The sequence below is a fragment of the Hyphopichia burtonii genome (genome assembly GCF_001661395.1).
Source record: "Hyphopichia burtonii NRRL Y-1933 unplaced genomic scaffold HYPBUscaffold_7, whole genome shotgun sequence".
In the NCBI taxonomy this organism is placed as follows: domain Eukaryota; kingdom Fungi; phylum Ascomycota; class Pichiomycetes; order Serinales; family Debaryomycetaceae; genus Hyphopichia; species Hyphopichia burtonii.
In genome coordinates this window covers 267,116-289,377 of record NW_017963734.1, presented here as the reverse complement: position 1 = coordinate 289,377, position 22,262 = coordinate 267,116, and the positions used below count along the sequence as shown (strand labels likewise).

General features: G+C 36.3%; 11 protein-coding genes across 11 annotated transcripts; 4 read left to right on the top strand and 7 right to left on the bottom strand.

Annotated features, from left to right (window-relative positions):
• Positions 1-3: 3 nt before the first annotated feature.
• HYPBUDRAFT_128246 (uncharacterized protein) lies at positions 4-2,531 on the top strand. The gene is made up of 3 exons (XM_020219389.1): positions 4-265; positions 539-1,539; positions 1,657-2,531. Exons 1-3 carry the CDS (start codon positions 247-249, stop codon positions 2,407-2,409), a joined length of 1,773 nt encoding a protein of 590 aa, XP_020074571.1. The 5' UTR covers positions 4-246; the 3' UTR covers positions 2,410-2,531.
• Positions 2,532-2,697: 166 nt separating this feature from the next.
• HYPBUDRAFT_153785 (RMR1 family protein) lies at positions 2,698-4,194 on the top strand. Its single transcript, XM_020221727.1, has one exon. The coding sequence runs from the start codon at positions 2,759-2,761 to the stop codon at positions 4,148-4,150; it is 1,392 nt and encodes a 463-aa protein (XP_020074570.1). The 5' UTR covers positions 2,698-2,758; the 3' UTR covers positions 4,151-4,194.
• Positions 4,195-4,313: 119 nt separating this feature from the next.
• SNU114 (U5 snRNP GTPase) lies at positions 4,314-7,298 on the bottom strand (the record flags this gene model as incomplete). The annotated part of the gene is made up of 1 exon (XM_020219844.1): positions 4,314-7,298. The coding sequence occupies exon 1, from the start codon at positions 7,263-7,265 to the stop codon at positions 4,314-4,316; it is 2,952 nt and encodes a 983-aa protein (XP_020074569.1). The 5' UTR covers positions 7,266-7,298.
• A 186-nt stretch (positions 7,299-7,484) lies between these two features.
• Positions 7,485-8,318, bottom strand: RPB4 (DNA-directed RNA polymerase II subunit). Its single transcript, XM_020221726.1, has one exon. The coding sequence runs from the start codon at positions 8,125-8,127 to the stop codon at positions 7,555-7,557; it is 573 nt and encodes a 190-aa protein (XP_020074568.1). The 5' UTR covers positions 8,128-8,318; the 3' UTR covers positions 7,485-7,554.
• Positions 8,319-8,697: 379 nt separating this feature from the next.
• YAK1 (serine/threonine protein kinase) lies at positions 8,698-10,932 on the bottom strand (the record flags this gene model as incomplete). Its single annotated transcript, XM_020223679.1, has 1 exon — positions 8,698-10,932. One exon carries the CDS (start codon positions 10,930-10,932, stop codon positions 8,698-8,700), a length of 2,235 nt encoding a protein of 744 aa, XP_020074567.1.
• A 937-nt stretch (positions 10,933-11,869) lies between these two features.
• On the bottom strand, positions 11,870-12,769 carry TIM17 (protein transporter). The gene has a single exon (XM_020221725.1). The coding sequence runs from the start codon at positions 12,577-12,579 to the stop codon at positions 12,103-12,105; it is 477 nt and encodes a 158-aa protein (XP_020074566.1). The 5' UTR covers positions 12,580-12,769; the 3' UTR covers positions 11,870-12,102.
• A 102-nt stretch (positions 12,770-12,871) lies between these two features.
• On the top strand, positions 12,872-13,429 carry HYPBUDRAFT_95925 (GPI anchored serine-threonine rich family protein; the record flags this gene model as incomplete). Its single annotated transcript, XM_020223959.1, has 1 exon — positions 12,872-13,429. A coding segment is annotated over one exon (558 nt), but the record flags the coding sequence as incomplete, so codon positions are not given.
• Positions 13,430-14,111: 682 nt separating this feature from the next.
• TPO5 (Tpo5p) lies at positions 14,112-15,731 on the bottom strand (the record flags this gene model as incomplete). Its single annotated transcript, XM_020223980.1, has 1 exon — positions 14,112-15,731. A coding segment is annotated over one exon (1,620 nt), but the record flags the coding sequence as incomplete, so codon positions are not given.
• A 490-nt stretch (positions 15,732-16,221) lies between these two features.
• Positions 16,222-17,369, bottom strand: HYPBUDRAFT_153781 (uncharacterized protein). The gene has a single exon (XM_020221724.1). It carries the CDS (start codon positions 17,340-17,342, stop codon positions 16,458-16,460), a length of 885 nt encoding a protein of 294 aa, XP_020074563.1. The 5' UTR covers positions 17,343-17,369; the 3' UTR covers positions 16,222-16,457.
• Positions 17,370-17,551: 182 nt separating this feature from the next.
• HYPBUDRAFT_158353 (uncharacterized protein) lies at positions 17,552-18,535 on the top strand (the record flags this gene model as incomplete). The annotated part of the gene is made up of 2 exons (XM_020222368.1): positions 17,552-17,597; positions 17,688-18,535. 2 exons carry the CDS (start codon positions 17,552-17,554, stop codon positions 18,533-18,535), a joined length of 894 nt encoding a protein of 297 aa, XP_020074562.1.
• An 860-nt stretch (positions 18,536-19,395) lies between these two features.
• On the bottom strand, positions 19,396-22,206 carry HYPBUDRAFT_85491 (uncharacterized protein; the record flags this gene model as incomplete). Its single annotated transcript, XM_020223757.1, has 2 exons — positions 19,396-19,682; positions 19,749-22,206. Coding segments are annotated over 2 exons (2,745 nt in total), but the record flags the coding sequence as incomplete, so codon positions are not given.
• Between the last annotated feature and the right edge of the window lie 56 nt (positions 22,207-22,262).

Sequence of the window (22,262 nt, the reverse complement as noted above, 5' to 3'; positions counted from 1 at the left end):
GAAGAAAAGGAAGAAAAGGAAGAAAAGGAAGAAAAGGAAGAAGAAAAACCTGAAGAAAAGGAAGAAAAGGAAGAAAAGGAAGAAAAGGAAGAAAAGGAAGAAAAGGAAGAAGAAAAACCTGAAGAAAAGGAAGAAAAGGAAGAGGAAAAACCTGAAGAAAATGAAAAAGAGGAAAATGCTGAAGTTAATGAAGCAAAAGATGATAAAGATACCGACGACGTGGCCACCCTTGTCAATGATGACAACATGGATGTTGATTCTAAAAGTGACTCCAATGACTTGAGTGAAGATGAATTAGATTTGGAAAAATTGATACAACGAAATAACGAATCTAATGGTGACGTCGAGATGGCGGATTCAAAAGAGGTCAAAGAAATCGAACCCAAAGTTGTTGAAACTTCAACAGAAAATCAAGACGTTGATCAACCCCCTTTGAAAAAAGAGCCAGAATTAAATGTCTTATCGGCTGAAGAAGTTGCTAAACAACAAGAAAGTTTGGAAAAAGAAGAAAAAGAAAATGCTAAATTAATTGAAGAAGAAGAAGATTTCAAAAAGAAAACCCGTATTAGACAAACGCATTCAATCATCATACCTTCTTATTCAAGCTGGTTTAATATGAAAAAAATACATCAAATTGAACGTGAATCGTTACCTGAATTTTTTGCAACTAACCATCCATCAAAATCTCCAAAAATTTATGCAAATTATCGTAACTTTATGATCAATTCTTATAGATTAAATCCAAATGAATATTTGACCTTGACTTCTTGTCGTCGTAATTTGGTTGGTGATGTGGGTACTTTGATGAGAGTTCATAGATTTTTAAATAAATGGGGCCTCATAAATTATCAAGTTAATCCTCAATTAAAACCTGGTTATGCAATTGAAAAATTGCCAAATGGTTCATCAGTTGGCTTACCTTATACTGGTGATTATCATGTTCAATATGATACTCCAAGAGGTTTATTTCCTTTTGATACTTTTAAACCTTCAATGGATAACCTTGATATAGCAAAATTAAAGAATTTAATTAAACCAGAATCTAATCAAAGTACTCAATTACAATCTCCTCCTCAAGAAAAATCAAAATTAACCCATTCTATTGACGATAATAATGATGCTGATGATCACCTCAATAAAAAGAGAAAATTTTTAAATGATGGTTGGAACGATGAAGAAATGAAAAAATTGGTTCTTTCAATTAAACAACATCCAAATGATTGGTATAAAATTTCTAAAAATGTCGGTACTAAAACTCCTCAAGAATGTATACTAAAATTTTTACAATTACCAATTGAAGATGGTTTTGGTAATCTAAATGAAAAAGATTATGGTATCTTGAAATTCGCATCAAACTTTCCTGTTAATGCAGTTGATAATCCGGTCATTAATAATTTGACCTTTTTAACTCAAATAGTTGATTCTGACGTGGCCAAAGCGGCCACAAAAGCTGCTTCAAAAGTTATTGATGATTCAATCTTCTCAAAAATAAAAGAAATTTATGGTGACGAAAATCTCGAAGCTGAATCTAAAGCAAAGGTTGATTCAAATGAAAATGATGACAACAAAGAAGCGGGATCTTCTAATGGCGTGAAAATAGACTCTAACACTTCTGTTGATGTCGATAAGAAGCCCAATGTCGAGTCGGATGAAAAGGATATTACATCTCCAAAGGAAAATGGTGATGCTATAAACCAAGATGACAAACCGGAAAATCAAGATGAGTCAAAGGCAGAAGATGATAAAATTAAAATCGATGAACAGCGAAAATCCGATGATAAGCCGGAAGAAGAAAGGCTAGAAACGGAAAAAGAAGAAGAAAAAGAAAAAGAACAAGAAAAAGAACAAGAAAAGCCACGAGCTGATTCAAAACAAGAAGAAAAACCTGATATTTTGAAAGACTCGAGTGCTGCTACTTTTGGGCTTGTCGGTGCCAGAAGTCATTTGTTTGCAAATTACGAAGAACGTGAAATGCATAGATTAACATCGACCCTCATCAACAACGAGTTGTCTAAAATTGATATCAAACTTCAAAAAGTTGCTGAATTGGAAAGAGTCTATGAACGTGAAAAGAAGCAGTTGGCTCGTCAACAAGAAGAAGTCTTTATCGATCGTTTGGCTTTAGCTAAATCTACCATAAATATCACCAAAAAGTTGAGCAATGCTGTTTCCTTAATCCAGAATTCAGATTCACCAGGCTTAGAAAATGTCTCAGGTATCTTACAAGAAGTTCAATCTTTACTCTATAAACCCACTTCTCATGGCTTATACACTAATGAATCGAATAATACTCCAGAAAACGGCTCAGATAATAACAAAAATAATGGAACTACCGAAACGAACAAAAATAATAATGCTATCCCATTATCTCTTGAAGCTCCCCAATCATTTAAAGTTTGGGCTCCTTAAGTTGATTGATCAAGAAGAAAGAGGTTGGAATCAAACTGTAAACTATTCGTATATCACTTTGACTAGTAGATGTCTTTCTCCATAATAGATCTTCCACATTCTCTGATTCATTTTCCGAACCCACTAATATTTAGTTTAATAACTTTGTATCAATAATAAAGAAATATACTAATTTTTCAATCTTTATATGTGTAAGACCTGGGCTTATAGTTGCGTGCAGGCTTTTTTTTTTTTTTTAAAACGATTTAACTGATCAATGAACTCACAAGGAAATTCCTTTGCAAAAAAATTATATTCAATCTTTTTATATTTGACTTAATTGCAAGGGGACAATCGACAATTCACCAGTATGTATAGTGTTGCAAGCCAAGATTCAGAGGTTATAGAGATAAATAGTCAACCAACCGCGACTGGGTCCAATAATGAAAGATTTAGTGAAGAAGACAATAAAGAAACAAGGGATAAGGAACAAGAGATACTCAACCTAACAAGCGATGAAGAAAACCCAAGAGAAGAGTATCAGGAGATGGAGGTAAGTAATAAAATTGATACTAAGAACCATAATCTAGGAGATGATTCTGGCAGTCATCAAGAAGTCATTAATTTAGAAGAATTAACCGATGAAGACGACGATGAAAAGTCAATAGAGAGTGACCGTGATATAAATAGTAAAGAAAGTAATAAAAACATTGGTAATAACAATAATGAGCACACCAAGTCCATTAATTTAGATGTCCAAGCAATAAACCTTAGTTCTAGTTTAACTTTAGAAAACCACGAGGATGACTTTGAGTTGGCAAAAAACGATGATACAGTTGAACAAACCAATCCCCAAGATAATAGTGCAAATGACGAAGAAGACGATCTCGAAGAAATCGGGGAAACTGATTTCAAGAAAGGTTTAGGTTCTGAATTCGGCTCGGATGAATTAAATAGCGAAGATGAAATACCAAATTTAGAAGAGGACGAGTCCCAAAAAGACCAATTGTATACTTCAACAAACAAATTAGACAATGAGGACAGTGTGATTGATGATCGAAAGAATGATGGCAATAGTGAAAGAAATCAAGATGATATTGCGTATTCGAAGAATAATGAGACCAATGAATTCGATATCTCAAATGATGTAATAACCATAGAAGAATCAACTGCACCACCTATGGAAGAGAATAAAGATAAAAATAGCCTTGAAGACATACCTATACCAATATTTATTCGCATATCGGGGGATGACTATTTATTGATTCCTTTTTACAAACCTACAAAATTAGACTTAGAAGGTCTTGTTGCATTATTTGATGATTCATCAGTTTTAGGACAGTCAACTGATGATTTTTTTGGCTCTTTAAGAGATAATGAGGATTTAGTGGATTTATATAATTTTGAAGAAAATGAGGAATTGATTCTAATCATCCCCGAGCTTGGTAATTTATCTATAACTGAAGACAACATATATTCACGCGATATTGGAATTTGGGATTTTGTTAAGGCATTTATGTCACTCAAGGTGAATTCCAAAGATGATACTTCAGTACCTCCTAGAATGACTTTGGAAGTATCTACTCAAAGAAGATTTATAACCAAGTTTAATAAGTTAGCGGAATCTGTGAACTCAGGCAAAGGATTCAACGATATCGAAGATTTAAATGATCCGGGCGAGCTGAGGTTATCCTCTAAGCGTAGCATAGAATTCGAAGAGGATGTTAATGAAGGCCACAAAAAACAAAAAACGAGTATATAGGTATGTAGTTAGCTAAATGAATGAATAAAAGGTTGACAATGACTATAAGTTTTGTTCAGGTAGAAAAGAACGTTACAATCAAAATTATTATACAGAAACAAGTAAAAGAAAACTCTATATTTAATGATAATATACAATTTAAAGAATGAAATAATACAATAATTTAATTAACTAAACCACTGTCCTTAAGCTTTCCATAAAGCTCAGGATCGATGTATTTTTGCAAATTAGGTTCACCACTCAAACCTTTTCTTCTTCTAGTCTTCATAACAAAGTCACGAGCAATCGATTCGTTCGGAACAGGTTTCAAGGATGGAAGATAACAGTCCTTATCCAAAGGATCACCAGGAACTAGGTCCCACTTTTCAAAAGTCAAAAAGCACATCGCTTGACCTTGAGTATATAACCTTATATCTGACTCTAAACCAATTGAATCGACGACTGGGACATATCCTTCAATTTGAAGCAATTGTGTCCCTGGGATAGCGGACTTATTCACAATATCACCTCTTCTATCACTCAATAGTCTTTTAATGGCTGAAAGTGCAACCGGTTTACACGTAGCATCTACCCTGTAAATAGGTTCAAGTAATCGAGGGGTTGCAGTAAGCATACCCGTATGTACTGCATTTCTAGTCATGGGAATAAGATGACTACCAGCTTTAGTTATTTCGGAACCATTTAATACGGCGTCTAATATTTTAAACTTGGTATTTCGAATTGGTTCGTCACACAATGGTCCTTCATTTATCCCAAGTTTGAAACCAGTATTTATTAAGTCTTTGACAGAGTAGAGTAGCTCTTTATCAGTTTCGCCCTCAAGAGTATCATCCATCAACAAGCTCGGGTACTTATTGTCAAATGGCCCAAAGCTCCAAACAGACCTGGCAGCTAGTGCATCCCAACCAAACTCTTTTCTTAAAATCTTTGAGGTAGTTTTAATAGGGTCCGAGAGATTAAGTTTTCCTGATTCAATAGCTTTTCCAACATTGGTATCCATTGGCTCAGCAATAACCGATATTTGATATTTTTTAGAAGGTGCTTTTACAGAAATTTTGGTAACAGATGTGTCAATACAGGTTTCACTAAACTTCGCTACTGGATCACTAACTTTAATATCCAAGTCATCAGTGAAAAACACCCTCAAATCATGAAGAACGCAGTCTAAATACAATTCACCTGGTGCTAGTAAAATATGCTCACCACTTTCCTCCACCTTTATCACAACACTCAAGTATGCTTTATTGACTTTCCTGAGACCTTCAAGAAGTTTAGGTAATTCAGAGGGATTTTCAGGTTCAATAGAAACTTTAAAAACAGATTTTTCCGAATAGTCCAAAGGCTTGAATAAAACAGCATGTTCAGCTTTTTGACTCAAATCACAAATTGTAGCACTTTTAGTGACTATCGCATCAATTCCGCCAACTATTGCAATAGATCCAGGCCCTACTTCTTCAACAAGCACTTTATACCTTCCTCCAGGGATATAAATTTCATCAATGATTTCAACTTTAAAATCTTCATCGTCATTTTCAAAGCCTCTACCGAGAACTTTAACTTTGGAACCCACTTTAAGAGTTCCCAGGTAGACTCTGACAAAAGCGTAGAATTTTGAAGCATCTGCCGATTCAGTTAAGTTTATTATATGTGCCACTAACTGTTCATTACTAGCGTTAGTATAATTAGATAGTTTATACTTTTTAGCTTCTTCGGGACATGGAATCTTCTTCATGACATCAACAAAATCTTTTGATCCTTGGAAAACTTTCAGAAGTACTTCACGTAGTAGTATCTGAGAGTCTTGTTTGAACAGACTTTTAGGTAACGTAATTCCAAAATTGTTCCATAAAAGATCAGACAAATATTCACCTGATGTGTCAGTTGTCAAAGTATAAGTGAATATCTTATATATTGGCTCGAGAATAAAATGAACGAACGACCTTGGAAGGTTTCCACTTTCAGACGTTTTAGAAAACTTTTTTGTTTCTGGATTGTAATAAGAGGCCCATAAAAGTTTAGAGAAATTTTCCTTATCAACATGGCCCAAAGAGTGATTTTCGATGTATAGCTGAGCGAATGTGCTTATAGAGAAGGAGAATCGCTGATTTGATGATGCAAATATCACATTATCGTGGATGGGGGAAATTATCTTCGACCATGAATATGTTGCACTATATTCATTTTCGTTTATGAAAGAATTAAGAGCATCGAGAGTGTATTGAATTTTATGATAGGAATCTAAAGGAGGTAACCTAAGTTCAAGTATCAATCTATCAATCTTGTTAAGTAAGACGGTAATCGGTATGTCATTCCTCAATGCTTCTGATACTATTTCTTTATCTCTCGGAGTAATTCCTTCCAAAATGTCAATTACCAAAAGAATACCATCTGCTGCTTGAATTGAAGCCGAAGCTTCATCTGAGAAATTAGGATGTCCCGGGGAGTCGATCAAATTGAAAACATACGATTTGTCTTTTGAATCAGGTAAGAGCAAAGTTATGGACGAGCTTTTTATAGATATACCTCGAGATATTTCTAATTTATGATTATCCATAAAGCGTAACGGCTTCAAAGTTTTCATATTAACACCCTGTTGGATTGAAGGAGAATGTGTATCCAAAACAAGGTTATCAATAAAGGTAGTTTTACCTGAGTGCAAATTTCCAACTATTGCAACATTCCTGATTCTCTCCGTAAGTTTCATTGTGTCAACCATGTATTGACGAGAATAGTTCAATGTAGGTAAGGCCTGTAGCTTTTCATCTAAAGATTGCACATTGTCCATATTATCTGTAAAGTCAACCTTGATCTTCTTGTTAATCTTTGGCTGAAGAACTGGTTCATCGGCTGCTTCTTCATATGGCTTTGCTATTATAGTTTCCACACCCGGTTGGAAAGTGTTTTTCAAAGAGAGTGACACTTGACTTGGTTCTGTTTTCACCAATGCTGTAGAACTATCTACTTCCATGCCATCTTCATTGTGTTGAGCATCTCGTTCCTCATCGCTTTTAGAATTATGAATTGACTCTCTTTCGTCACTGGAGGATTCAGCGTCCGAGTCGAATGGATCACCTATAAGATTTCCGAACTCATCGTATAGTTCATCGTCATCCATTTTTATTTCTTTAGTCGAAGAGTTATAAGGACGGTTGGCTAGTTTTACTTGTCTTTCAATTTTTCATTTCTGAGCAAAAAAAAAAAAAATCAGAAAAATTAAAAAGATAAAAAATAGAAGAACATGAAATGAAAAACTACGACAGAGTACCAAATAAAACTACAAATAACCATAATAACGAAGCCCTTTCGATGGAGAAAGTATAATACAGTTTTATTGCTTTAAAGATGTTTTAAAAAATAAGTATGAAAGAAATGAAATGGAAATTTAAAGAAAAATTATAATTAGTTCATGACAAAGTTTGATATTTTCTTAATTCAGTCAATAATGTCTGTAATTGGACATCGGAAACTTTGTTAGACAAACTTGGGATTAAAGACTTAGCTTCTTCAGCATCCTCACATTCTAGAGTACCTAATTGAGCCAACTCAAAAGGATGTAAAGGCTCTGAGGCTTGATAGCTAAAATCATTTAATAACTTTTCAACGGTTTCAGTTGAGGAAGAATTCTTGAATCTAGCAAAATTCGATAAGAAATTAAGGGTCTTATGCATTATTTCATTTGAATTTGGACCTGCTAATTCCATATTAGCTATTTCATCTTCTTTTTCATTTTCTTCATCCTCATCGTCGAAGTTGTCAACTGTTGATTTGTTTTTACGCTCTTTCAAAGCTGCTCTGATTAATAGTCTTGCCTCCGACAAGTTTAATGCTATTAATTGTTCTTCATCTCCGCTATTAGTGATTTGCGTGAGTTGAAACTCCGGTCCCAACTTTAAAGTGGCGGCATTTTCTTCATCATCGATATTCTGAGTGGTGGGCTTTCTTCTTCTAACCCCCAAGGCACTGGTACTGACTTTCATTCTTAGTTAAAGTAATTGATTATGCAAATATATAAAATTTTCAGTTTTGGACAAAAAAAAAAAGTAAAACAAAGTAATAGAAACACAGCAAAACAATAGGAAAACACAGAGACCCAAGATCCACCAAACCGTTATGTATTAAATTGGTTATTATCAAGTAGTCTTTATACGAATTAACTGTTGATTGAAAGATCGAATACCCTAATGGAAGTTGTTATTCTGTTTAACTTCAACTTTTTTCATGTTTTGTTCGTTGAGAAATATGGTTTCCGGTGGCACACGACTAAATATATTGGGTAATAAATAAAAGTTACAAAATACTCTTTATTGAATTTATGATAATATTAAGTAGTAATAGGACATGTCTTGCTAATGTAATAGACAGGGTCCGGTTAATCTGAACACGGGAAATGTGAAGATGAAAAAAAAAAAAAAAAAAATTAAAAGAAAAACGGCAAAAAAAAAAAAAAAAAAAAATATCATGAAGAATTAAAAATTAAATTTGAATAGTAATGAATTGAAATCGTAGAAAAGTAAAATAATAATGTAAGTAATGAAGAAACAAGGTCATTAAGATGCAAAATTTGCTTGGACGTCCGAAATAAAGGGATGTTTCAAAGCTTCTTGAGGAGTCATTCTTTCTAAAGGATTCCAATTAAGAGCTTTACTTAAGAAATCAATTAATAATAAACGATCATTTTGCTCACGTTCAATCATTGTATTTGTCATTTTTCTTGAAGGTAATTTATAATTAAGGATGATATCTTTTAATAGGCGATGCTTAAAATAGTTTGTATTTTTCAGTTCTTTCTTGATGTTATCTTCTTTACCTTTTGAAGCTAAAAATTGAACATATTCTTCATGAGTTTTAATTTTATAGGTTGGTTTACCCTCAGGATCAGACGAAGGGATTTTATTGAAAAAATTTAAAGAATTACGACCAACTTCAATCATATGACGAGGAGGGTAACCCAACATATCAATAATTTTCCAAATTTGATTATATTCTGATATACCGGGGAACATTGGTAAACCAAGGAATAATTCACCAACTATACAACCAAGAGACCACATATCAATTGATTCAGTATAAGGTAAACCAAGAATGACTTCTGGAGATCTATAAAATCTTGATTGAATATAAGAGTAAACCGTTTGTCTTGTGAAACAAGCAGAACCAAAATCGATAACTTTTATATCTGGTTTATCAGGTTGACATAATAAGATATTTTCCGGTTTTAGATCACAATGAATCATTTGGAAACTTTTCAATTGAGCCACCGATTCCAAAAGTTGTTTAGTAAGTAATTTTACCAATTTCATATTTAAACCATGGAATTGATTTTGTTTAATAAGTTCATATAAATTAGAAGCCAATAATTCAAAAACAAGACATAAATGCTCCTTATGCATAAAAGTATCTAATAAGCTAATAAAATTTTTACCATTACTATTTTGGTTAAGATATTCCAATAATCTTACTTCTGTTAATGATTGATTTAGATAAGCCGGCTTAGACTTGATAACTTTAACTGCAACAACTGATTGATTGGATAAATTTTGACATTTAACAACTTGACCAAAAGTACCTGAACCTAAAAGATCTAATACAATGTATTTTCTACCTTCTTCGGTACCTAAAATATCATTTACGTATAAGATATAATCACTATCGACATTATCATAACCGTTATTATACTTTGGTTCCAGAGGTTTTGTTAAAACTCTCTTTGGATTAGTTGATTTGGAATATTGAAATTTTTTCGGCTGGCATATGCTATAAGATTCAGTAAGATAAACTGATAATGCATTCACTGGAGAAATATGGATCGAATTAACCGAACAACGACGATACTTTGGTTGTTGATGAACTTTTGGTTTTAAACTATATTTGTTTTGAACTTTGGTAGCTTTTGGAGCCGGTCTTCTACGACCAGTCAATCGCTGGGATTGTAAAGATTGTTGGTATTGTTGGTATTGGACAATCAGAGGTGATCTACCAAGCCTAGGTAAGTTATAGTAATTAAAGAATTGAGGGGAATGATGGAGCTGAGGAGGAAGAAACTGGGGCTGATGGTGGAAGTTCGATCCAAGAGCGACCGACGATCTTCTTGCCAGGGCAGGACTACCCAACTGCTGTTGTTGCTGCTGCTGCTGCTGCTGCTGATGTTGTTGTTGAAAATATAATTGAGAAGCATTATTGGATCCAGTAGCAACACCACCAATAGCCGCCCCACCAGCAATATAAGGATTATTATAACCGGAATAATAAGAGGTATCGACGGCGGCGGACATACGACGGTCCGCCCCACCCAAAGTAACCTCCTGATTAGTATAATATTGATTGAACGGATTATCAGCACGGGTGGGAGGATGAATAAGGGGCGCGACATTGGCTTGACGCTGATCATCGTACTCATAAGTAGTTGGAAGCTGATTGGCAAAAGACATCCTTTTCGACTGTTGGTGCAATAGCGGTATGGTAGGAGGGCCACCGGCCAAGTTTTTAGTGGGGGATTGGGATAAGTTGGACGAACCAGCAGAACTAGATGATGAAGGGGGTATTAGACTTCCTGACGACTGGGTAGGAGAGTACCAGGGGTTTCTAAAACCCGCAATTGCACCAGGACCACCCGGGCCCGCCGCAGCTGGACCCGGATTGGCTGCTGAATGCTGGGAAGCATGTTGTGGTGGGTGTTGTGGTGAGTGTTGTTGATGCTGATCAGCGTATCCTTGCGGAGGAGGTAAATGCCAGCTACCTCCAACAGAACTATGTCTATTGATATTATAATTATACGACGACATGTATCCTGACAGATATATACATATATATGATCAATGCAACGATCTATAACAAATAGAAGCCACTATTGTGATTGCTTCCAACAAAGTTAACCGCTCTTTCAAAAAGAACAAAATCCAAAACTTAAAAAGAGCTGGATATGCACGGACCTTCCTCCGATGTAGCCAAACGAATAATTAACCAAGTAAACCAGATCCAACCAAGACAAATGAAGCTAATTGATGGATTAGTGATGGAAAGAAGTTGGTTTCTCTTTATAAAAAGAAGGGTAGTTTTATAAAAAGGATTGTGTCTACCAAAAATCTCAAAAGCTTTTGACTCAACACCAATTTTTGCAAAAAAAAAAAAAAAAATCAAAAAAAGGCAAAAAACACTAACAAAACAAAAAAAAAAAAGGCAAAAACACTAACAAAACAAAAAAAAAGTTGGCAAAAAATACAAAAGACGACTCTGGACACAATAGAAGGTCATAAAGAGACATCAGCTGGGAAGGAAAGCCTAAAAGAACAACATGAAATGGCCAACAAAAGAAGAATTGGTCGGAGAATTTGTGCTTTCACAATGATAGTAGTAGTTATTGTAATAGTTGTTGTAATAGTAGTGGTAGTTGTAATAGTAATAGTAGTGGTAGTTGTAATAGTAGTGGTAGTTGTAATAGTAGTAGTGGTAGTGGTAGGGGAATGTCTCAGATCGGTGGGCTCGGGGTGCCTACGGAAATGGAAGGAAACTTCAAGGGTTTCCTAGGAACAGTCAGGCCGGCAGACAATTCGGGAAAGCTGTCGACCGGCAGCTGCAACTCTTGCTGTCTGCCGCCGCGGTGGCGGCCGCCGTCGACGGGGCGAATGGGGCGACAGCGGCGGGAGACGCTCGCACGGCCGGTGCGCTGGGTCCAGCAGCACGCCTCCGTGCACCGGGGTTATTACAGATGCAAAATACAATACAAGGTTGAAAACATGTTTTTATAGGAAAAACTAAGGGAAAAATGCTCTATACATGACATTAACAAGAGAAGTAGAAGGGAAAGGGGGAAGGCGAGGGGAATTGGTAATATTTACAAGATTTGGGTTGAATACTTGTAGAATTCAAGTCAGAATCGGGAAATTGAAAAAAAATTAATACTTTTCAAAGGAGTAGGTTCATTTATAAATCGTGGTGTAATTAAAGCAATGGGACTAGGCAGCCATTGGGGTTCCGTTTTCGTCGGCGTAAACTGGGGCCATTTGGGGTTGGGCCATGAATCTTTGCATCATCATACCGACCCCTTCGAAAATACCCAAGAAACATGCACAGGTAATGGCAGAGTTTCTAGTATGTCTCCATCCACCTCTGATGGCTAAAGCACCCCCGGTGAAAAAACCGGCAATGATGGCATTCCATGAATCTTCTCTTCTTCTAATGGCCTTGACTGAACAATCAAAGGTGGAAAATAACCCACCCCAAACACCAAAGTTCCCCCCAACCACTGGGGCTCTGGCCTTGATTGCACTTATGGATCCATACCATCTTTCTCCGTATGGCGAATTACGAAATCCTTTGATCCCGTGCCAAACGCAACCACCAATGACACCCATGGAAAAGGCCCCTCCGAAATCATTCAATATAACTATAGGACATGGATCTCTGGTATGATCTGCTGATGTGTTGGACATGGTATACTCTTCTGTTGTGGCAAATAACTCTTGAAAGCTAATGAAAAATTACTGCTTTATTCAACTCTTTTTTTTTTTTTTTAGTTCGTTTCGCTGACTGAAAATTTTTTTGATTTTTTACATACAGGAGAGTAGTGGGTGTATGGGTGTTTTGCCGAGTTGCAGCAATAGCATACCAATATCTGGTTTACTGGCACTGGCTATTTAAGCCATTCAAGAGGATGAGTTGTAGAGCCTGGTAATATGTTTTACTGGCAAAATGAACCGAATTGGTTGGCTTGTACTACTCCTGTCACTTTTGCTAAAGACGGCTTTTGCAGACGTTTCTTTATATGACCCTTCTCCTGGAACAGAGATTCGTATGTCCAGTAACGAATCTGCTCAAATATCGGTGGCCTGGCTAGAGTCTGGAACCCATCCTCGCTTGAGCCAGCTTCATAATTACACCATGGTCCTTTGCTCTGGTCCCAATGGAAAGATAAAGCCGATTCAAACATTGGCTGACGAAATTTCTTCGAAAGCACTCCGGAAAAATGACTATACTTTCAATGCAACCTTATCTGAAATCAAAGATTCAGGGGTGTTCTTTATTCAGGTTATTGCTAAGGGCGACAAGGTGGTGACTATTCATTATACTAATCGATTTGTGGTTTCAAAAAATGGTGGGAAAGTCGATACAACCAAAGCTGACGTTAGGTCTCCGTATCCTGAAACCATCTTCCATGGTAAAAAATCACAATCTCTGACATCAATCAAGTTGAAAACAGAGTATTATACTTTGCCATATGAAGCCCAGGCAACCATTGGACCAATCAAATATGCTTCGAGACGAGCTCCTCCTCAAAGCTCAGCATTATCAAAACGATGGACCGCTAAAACAAAGCTCACTACTAAGAAAAGATTGGTTTTCACTAAGGTGGGTGGTTATGCTGACGGGAAACAGCATTTCCCAAATGTCCATTTCACAGTTACTCAACCTCAATTGACGCAAGCTATTACCAGTCCTAATTTTAAAAAACCAGCCCCGGACCCCACCAGCTGGTACCAACCTTCACAAAGAATTCGAAAGCCCAAAATGAGACACTACAACATCGAGTGATACCATTACATAGATCTCTGTTAAAAATATTATACAATTTATTGAACGTGGTGCAATTTTTTTATGAAAGAAGTCAAAACATGGAATTAAACGAAATGAAGGCATAGTCAAATGTATCTGAATATTTGTAGTACTTCCACTCTATTAAGAAAACTCTATGAAAAAAAGAAAAACGATAGGAATAACTAAAAATTTTATGATTATGAAAGTACTTTGAATTGAAGATCGTCTTTTAAGAATATGTAGCTTCGGCATTACTAGCGTCGAATAGCGTTTCGGGATCGCTTTCATTGTATTCGGCATTTGAATTGTCGTCGTCATTAGTGTTATTACTATTGTCATTTATATTCGTATCATTATGGGCGTTTGATTTGGTACTGTTCACTTTATATGGACTCAAATTTGCTGGTTTTTTCTTTCTGGTGTTTTCATCATCCTCATCTGCATCTTCGTCTTCGCTGCCAATGACGAAATCATCAATATTTGACATTAAAGTTTCTCTTCCTTGAGATTCAAGGTTATGTAGTTCAAAATAATCGGTATCGATTTGAGGCCCTTGAAAGCTATTCAATCCCCATGTTTTATAACCGACTGCAGCAAATCCAATGAACCCAATGAAAACAGCTGAGGCCCAGTTCATTGTGAACAAATTTAAATTTTTGATCACCGGAGGTAAGCATAAAACCACAATCAGTAGAATAACCCATAAAACAGATAAAGAATTAACAATCCAGCCAAAAATTCTTAATCTGAAAGCAGCACCTTTAATCTTATTACGCTTATTCAACATAAGACATAAAATTGGGATACCATTAGCTAAACTCAATGAAATTACTGAAGACCCTAAAAAGGCGTTGAAAGCAGAAGCAGATACAAGTGATAGCAATGATAACACTCCGCAGACACTCATTGAAAGAAAAAGAGCATTTTTGGGTAATGTGTATTCCTCGATTGAATCAACTTCGGTCCAATATGACTTGAATGGTAATCCCCCATCACGAGAAAAAGCATAAGTTGTTCTAGATGCTGCAGTCAAAGCACCAATAGCTTGGAAGAGAATGGTCCCCACCAAAAGTAACGTTAAAAGAAAAGATACAATGTATGATTCGGTAGATAATTTGAAAACCAAGTCAATTGGCATAATCTCGGGAGTCTTATCCAATAACAAAGTTAATTCGGGCAAAATGGTAAGAATTGGGATTATAAAGATTAATCCAGAAATACCAGCCATGACCACTGCGCTTATTGCACCTTTTGGCATATTTCTTTCCGGATTCTTTACTTCATCCGTGATGGAAAATATCATTCCATAACCCGAAATGGTGAAGGAGGAACTTTGAAGACCAACCATAAACGCAATTGGATCAGGCCAGCCAGAACGAGTATTGTCAAAATTTGTCAAGATATCTTTAACTGAATTGGTTCTCTTAGCAAAAAAAATCAATAAGAAATCAATGGCTAAAACGGTATATATTGACCAAACGATACACATTTTATTGATTTTTTCCAAATACTTGGAGAATCTGAAATTGACAAACCCGCAGAATGTAAGTATAATAAAGTATACTCCTAGCACAAGAAAGATATCTTCTTTATAATAAACATTTTTCAAACCAAAAATTGATAAAATGAATTGAGAACCGGCAAACATGATACTAACGGCATAGGTCCAATTCCCGATTAAAAGAAACCAGCCAGTGAACCAAGAGCTTACCGATGAATATTTTTCGTTACTTAGTATAGCACTAAAATGATACACTCCACCTGCAGTTGGGTATTTAGAAATGATCTCACTTAAACTTAAGACAACGCAAAGAGAGAAAAATGCAACCAAGATCCAACCATACAAAATGGTAACATTAGCACCATCAACCAAGGATATCCATAAAGTTGATGATAGTCCGAATGGGACACCCATAAGAGTAAAACCCAAACCAATTACTGAAGTAACGGTCAATTTTCTATCCAAGTCCTGTTTATATTTGAAATGCTCCACTTGCTCGATTTCATCATCACGAAAATCATGAAGAATTGAATTGAGAATCCTAGCTGGTGTCAATCCACTAGCTCTACCAAATGGTGTACCTTCAGGGGTCGGACTCGCAATAGAACTATCGATCTCAGAAGCTCCAGGAGTAGAGTATGCTGCATTCGGGGTGGAAGGGAGATTTGTTTGAGGACTAAGAAGGCTTATGCCTCCTTCATTCCCAGACATATTCTTAAATGGAGAAGAAAAGTCCAATTTCTTCTTCTAACTTGAAAATACTCAAGCCAAAAGACAGAAGCAAACAAGCAAAGATGCGATAAGAGACAACCCAAATAAGTAGTTGATCTCAAACAACAATAACCTGCAATCAACTCAGCAAGTCAGCCTAACAGGATTGATCTAACTGGAATATTCAACAGTCAATAAGATGAAAAACCCTCGTCAAACGGTTCGGGATTTGCTAATCTTTTTTTTTTGATATTTTTTTTCCTCCTCTTACAATAGAAGCCATCAGGAACAAAAATAACAAGCAGCAAAAAAAAACTACGCTGTGCTCAAAACTTTGAAATAGTCGGACACTTATATCAGCTTGGAAGAATGTTCTAAAAGCAGCTGGCTGGGTGAAGTTGTAAAGCATAGTATAAGTGGTAGAAATGGCAACGACGGGGTTTTCACTAGGGTTCCCCAAAAAAGGGGAAAAAATGGCTGCAACAAAGTATGCAATGAGGATTTTATTTCAACAAAATCTTGAAGATAATACAAATGACTATATAGAGTATACAATGCAGAGAATCAGAAGTCGAAGTCACTGTAGTCTTCTTTGTCCGACTCCTTATTTTCTTTGATTTCCATGAATGGTAGACTGGCACTTTCGCTTGTTTTGAGGTGGGCACTGATAATATTATCTAGAGATCGAAGAAGGCCACCTACGGGGGCAAACTTAGCATTTGTCAAGTAGTCAACTACGTCGTGGATATTGGTCATGATGTGTCGGGTATCCCAGTCGCTGAAACCGACCTTAATTGTGGCACAAGTTCCATTGGCAGGGGGGTTGAATGAAACATTCCCCACGATTGATTTCAACTGATTCCTAACGTATTTTGGATCACAATTTTCATCCTTCAACTTTGTAGACTTCTTTCCTTTCACCAAGTTGGCATCTGCCGATGGTCTTGCCATTTGCACCATGAATGGTACTTTATGATTTTTTTCGTAGAAGGTAGCTCCCAATATGTTTGGTAAAAACTTATGCACCCGGTGATCAGCCACCACGATATCGTACTCCTTATACAACCTCACACAATTCTTGGGGTTGGCTGCTATCAGTTTGACTTTGGTGAGAGTATAGATTCGGTTGAAAACATCCTCAGTGGGTGAATCTTTCTCGGTCAATGCTTTACGGTAAGGTGTGGATGGATCTTTGGTGATGAGAAGGATCGATTTATTCTCCAACTTGTCGAGTTTATGCGTCACCGGTATCACTCTTGGAGTATAGTCTTTCTTCTTAATATAGGATATTTTACTATTTATCACAATATAAATTGGTTCATGGTGTGAGCTTCCCTTTTCCTTTGCGATATGATTGACTAACCCTTGGATTGACTTCTTCCCAGTTTTTTCAGCAGATCTTCCAAGAATGAATTTGGAAGACCCAGTCGACACTTTCCCTTCTGACATCTTTACGGATACTAGCTTATCTCGGAGTGTTTATCTGTTGGTCTGGTAAAATTTTCAACTTGATCAATAAATTTTCGAGATGCTCATTGAAAGTATGCTCACGTGACTAGATATTCTTTTTTTTTTTTGTTTTCTAAGGGATAAGTTTTGGGGCGCTTAATTCAATACTACCATTTATCTTAATCACAGGTATAAAAGAGCATTCCACGATGTACTTAGGTGATTTCAGAGCTACGGTATTGTCAGCATTGATTGGTTCGTCCTTGTTTGGTGAGAATTGGGCTCCTTCCACCTTGAAATTGTCGTCTACCCCACAATCAACCGAGTCTCTTCCAAAGGGAGCAGAATCCAATAAGTATCGGCCTGTAGTACTCTGGCATGGGTTGGGAGACAACTATAATTCATCTGGAATGAACAGAGTAACACAGCTTATCCAGGAAATGTATCCGGGGGTTTTTTCTCACTCAATAGCTATTGATTTGGATCCTTCCAGAGACGAGAATAAATCTTTATTCGGAGATGCTAACGATGAAGTTGACCTTGCTTGCGAGCAGATTGCAAACATCTCTCAATTGAAGGATGGGTTTGATGCAATTGGTTTCTCTCAGGGTGGTGTGTTGACTAGGGCGTTGATCGAAAGATGTTCTGCTGCAAAAGTTCATAATTTTATCACTTTTGGCTCTCCTCATATGGGGGTTATGGAATTACCAGTATGTAGGGATGAAAAGGATTGGATATGCAAAAGGAGAAATGCTTTTTTGAAAAAACAAGTTTGGCACGAAAGCATTCAGAACACCGTCATTCCTGCTCAATATTTTAGAGATCCTTACGAGTATCAAAAATATTTAGACCATTCTCATTTCTTAGCAGATGTGAATAATGAGGCTGGTGGATTCAATGCTTCCTACGTTGAAAACTTGTCTAATATCAATAAATTTGTCTTAGTTGCATTCTTGAAAGATCAAACAGTGGTACCAAAGAATAGTGCATGGTTTGAAGATATCAACCCATGTAACGGTGCGCCAATTCCTTACGATGATACTGACTTATATAAAAGAGATTATATAGGATTGAAAAAGCTAGATTTAGATCAAAAATTGGTGTTCCTTAATATAGATGATGCTCATATGAGAATTCCTGATACTTTCTTGGTTGATATAGCCCAAAAGTATTTAGGCTCCCCACTCGCATAATTATTTTAATTACTTACAGGTAGGTAGATCAAATATACGTATAATATAATGACAAAGAAAAAAGATGAAAGGATAAATTACTCGAAGATAACGTCGGATCCAAAAAAGTCTTCGAGAAAGCTTTCTTCGGTGCCGGCGTTTTGAATCTCCTCCTCCTGGTCCTTCTTTTTGCCTGCCTTTTTCAAATTCGTTTCCATCATTGAAGACTCCTGTTGGCTCAAAAGTGATGACAGATTATGGGATTCGAGTAAATCAAAATGAGACTCATTTTCTATTGAAATCTGGCCATGAGAGCCTTTTCTTTGCATCTTGGTACCGTTTTTTGGATGATTGTCTGTATCAGACACCACCTCACCGGAATCGGAGTTTGTTTCGATACTGAAAACCCTCTTGGTAGATTTCTTTTTCGATGTTTTGTCTAACTTAATCTTTTTCAGCCTTGTGGCATTTAGGTGATAAGATTCTAGATCTGAGTCGGAACTTTCAAACATTCCTAATGTGTCCAGATCTAAAATGTTATTCTTCGGTGTCAATGAGATCTTTCGTGGTTTTGACTCTTTCTTTGACATACTGATTAAGTCTGAATTCTTATTTTGCTTTCTATTTACGCCCGATTGACAGTCAGGTTGAACTTCTTTTTTGTCTGAAACCGATGAACATTTAAGAGAACTGGAACCTTTATCATTAGGTACATTTCCCATACCTGCTTTCTCTATAGGAAATGAACCACCACTGACATTTGTAATATCTGTAATTGACTTGTCAATTATAGTATCTTCATCCAGGACTTCTTCAATAACTTTATCAAATTTGAAATTGATTGGGTCCTCAGAAATACCACGAGATTCTCTTTTGAATAACTTTTCGGGAATACCTTCTTTGCAGCACAAATGACGGCATCTTGAGCGATCCTTACAACTATGAATACACATGTAATTACCGTTTTTCAACCTTTGCCGTTTTCTATTTCCGAGTAATAGGGTTGAAGATTCGGGTTTTGGTGTTTCCCTTTTTGGCTGCGAAACGAAATTACTCTTACCCAATTTTGTGCGGGCTATCCTTTTAGCTTCCACGTCTTGTTCAACAGCTCGAAAGACCTCATCAAGGTCAATCTCTGACATTTCGGAAGAAGTTTCAACACTTTCTGCTGAATAAAGTTTTGGTGGAATTGAAACTTTAGTGTTTTTATTTGGCCCTTCTATTTTTAGGCTACTCAACTTCCATTCATCAACATAGTCTGCAACCTTGATTGTATATTTTGTTTCGGTTCCTGCAATAGATTCGGCACATACATAAACATTTATATTATTACATTCAAGGGTAATAGGTATCACAAGATTGAAGCCTTTTGGTAGAAGCTTGCTGAAATTGGATATTGGCATACGCCTAAAGTCGACAAGAGTCCCATTGGATAGTTCCGTAATGATATTCAACATAACGCTCTGTCGTTTCCAGGAACAGGAAGCTTTCGGATTTGAGACCGTAATGGATATACTGAGAGAAAGCTGAACATAAGTATTAGAACCATTAACGGTTGAAGCTCCTGGGTTCAATTTTACCGAGACTTTTGGAAGAGATGATAAAGCGGCTTGTACTTTGTTACCAGAGCCAATTTTCCAACCAAGATAATATTCAATCTGTTGAGGAGTTAAGGCTTGGGCATCTTTTAAAGAGCTTACGTTATGATTAACAAACTTTCTCACGTTGGCTAAGCCTATTCCTTCCAATTGTCTTAGCTCCATCGGAGAATTCTCCCAGCATTTTCCTATAATGGACCTATTCAAACTCATAGCATTGATAAGAGAAATTGAATCTTTTTGTTCTCGAAAAACGTCAATCATGCAACGAACAATTCTGATTGCTTGTCTAAAAACCTGAAAAAGGTCATTGTGAAATGAAGAATAAAGTTTTGATGCATCAGTATAACTAGGAAATTCTAAACCTCCTAACTCGTACTGTATCAATAACAGAACCTTATCTTGATTTTCTAAAGTCTTTGACTTGATTGGAAATTTCAACAAAGGGGAAGAATTAACATCTTTGAAAAGTTTTGTTTCTTGAGACTTCATTCTTATATCGGACATGTCTTTTGATTTACTGAGTAAGTCCAAGACTTGGGATAATGATTTTCTTTTCTGACTAGAGAGTAGATTTTTCATAGTTGAAAACAGGACATAATGTCTGGACATTGCCAAACCAAAAGCAGTAGGCTTAAATTTGCTTGTTGAATCACTATCTATAATGTTCTCTTTCAAAAGTTCATTCAAATTCGAAATACAGAAATTATAAAGTCTTTTTGAAAGATCTAATTCTTCACCTGATATATTTTGATAATAAGTGGGATTTTCAATAAATCTAACATAAAAAAATGTTGAACGGAGCCAATTCATTGCATCTGCTTCACTTTGAATTGTTCCAAGCGTTATTTCTGCAGCCATATTTTCTATGAATGATAAATGTAAATGGCTCTCAACTTTCTCTGTTCCATCAATAAGTCTTTGGTACCTAAGCTTATGCTCTTTAGAAGTCAATATAATGGCTTTTCCTTCGCTTTCAAATTGAGGTCTACCAGCTCTTCCCATCATTTGAAGTAAATCAATTTCTGAGTATTCTTCGAAGCTTCCGTTATTCCAACATTTAGTTCCTTTGATAATCACTAGGTAAGCTGGTAAGTTTATACCTGTAGCCAAAGTCGAGGTTGAACAAATGATCTTTAGTTTTCCTGATAAAAATCCTCCTTCAACTTCTTGTCTATCAGAATATGTTAATCCGGCATGATGGTATGCAACACCCGAACTCACTAATTTTTTGAGGTCATTTTCCTTAATATTTAGGCTGATATTTGAATAAGTTGTTGTAGATTTTTGCCCTAGGTATTTTGCAGTCTTTATCGCAGAATTTCTAGTAGGGCAGAAAATCAATATTGGCTTACCAAGACTGTGAATAGATATAATTTCATCTAATTTTGAATTGAGAGACACATCAGAGTAGTAAATGTTGTCAGAATCTTTTTGGTAACCAAAAACCAATTTATCCAATTTAACTGCCCGGTACGAATCGTCAAATGAAAAGGTATTGGCTGGTTTCTGATTATTATCATTCAACGCAATCCATTTGGAGACATCCCCAACATTTGAGATTGTTGCAGATAAAGCAATTATTCTCATACCTTTACACAATCTCTTCATCCTAGTTACTAGTGTTTCAAGAACGGACCCTCTGGCATCCTTTAATATATGAACTTCGTCGATTAAAAGAAGCTTGACTAAATTGAATAATTTTTGATAGTCTGACCACCTTCTGCTTAGCATGTCCCATTTTTCTGGTGTTGAAATGATTATGTTGCTATTTCTAACTCTTTCGACTTCATTCAAAGGGGTATCCCCGGTTAATGCACCAATGGAGATGTTCAAGCCACCAATCCTGCTCTTCCAATCATTGTATCTATCGGTGCATAAGGCTTTTGTGGGTGCTAAGTATAGGATCTTGTGTTCACTATTTTCCCTAAGCGATCTCAAAAATGCCAACTCAAATAAGACAGTTTTGCCTGATCCGGTTGGCGAGCTGATAACGCAATTATCACTCAGACAATGGATATCATTGAATACCTTTGACTGCATTTCGTTGAAGTGGGTGAATCTGAAGAGGCTTCTTGATCTCTCGGGTAAGATGGTTACTGGTATTTGATTCAGCTGAACCTTGGGAGTTGAATCTTCTATGCTCCTCT

What these genes read in the sequence shown, in the direction of transcription:
- TIM17 (XM_020221725.1), bottom strand. Translation starts at nt 12,579, where the DNA reads ATGTCCAACACATCAGCAGATCATACCAGAGATCCATGTCCTATAGTT.
- HYPBUDRAFT_153785 (XM_020221727.1), top strand. Translation starts at nt 2,759, where the DNA reads ATGTATAGTGTTGCAAGCCAAGATTCAGAGGTTATAGAGATAAATAGT.
- RPB4 (XM_020221726.1), bottom strand. Translation starts at nt 8,127, where the DNA reads ATGAAAGTCAGTACCAGTGCCTTGGGGGTTAGAAGAAGAAAGCCCACC.
- HYPBUDRAFT_128246 (XM_020219389.1), top strand. An exon ending in AAGCTGAATCTAAAGCAAAG is followed by an intron (nt 1,540 to 1,656) that starts GTTGATTCAAAT and finishes TCGGATGAAAAG; the next exon opens with GATATTACATCTCCAAAGGA.
- HYPBUDRAFT_153781 (XM_020221724.1), bottom strand. Translation starts at nt 17,342, where the DNA reads ATGTCAGAAGGGAAAGTGTCGACTGGGTCTTCCAAATTCATTCTTGGA.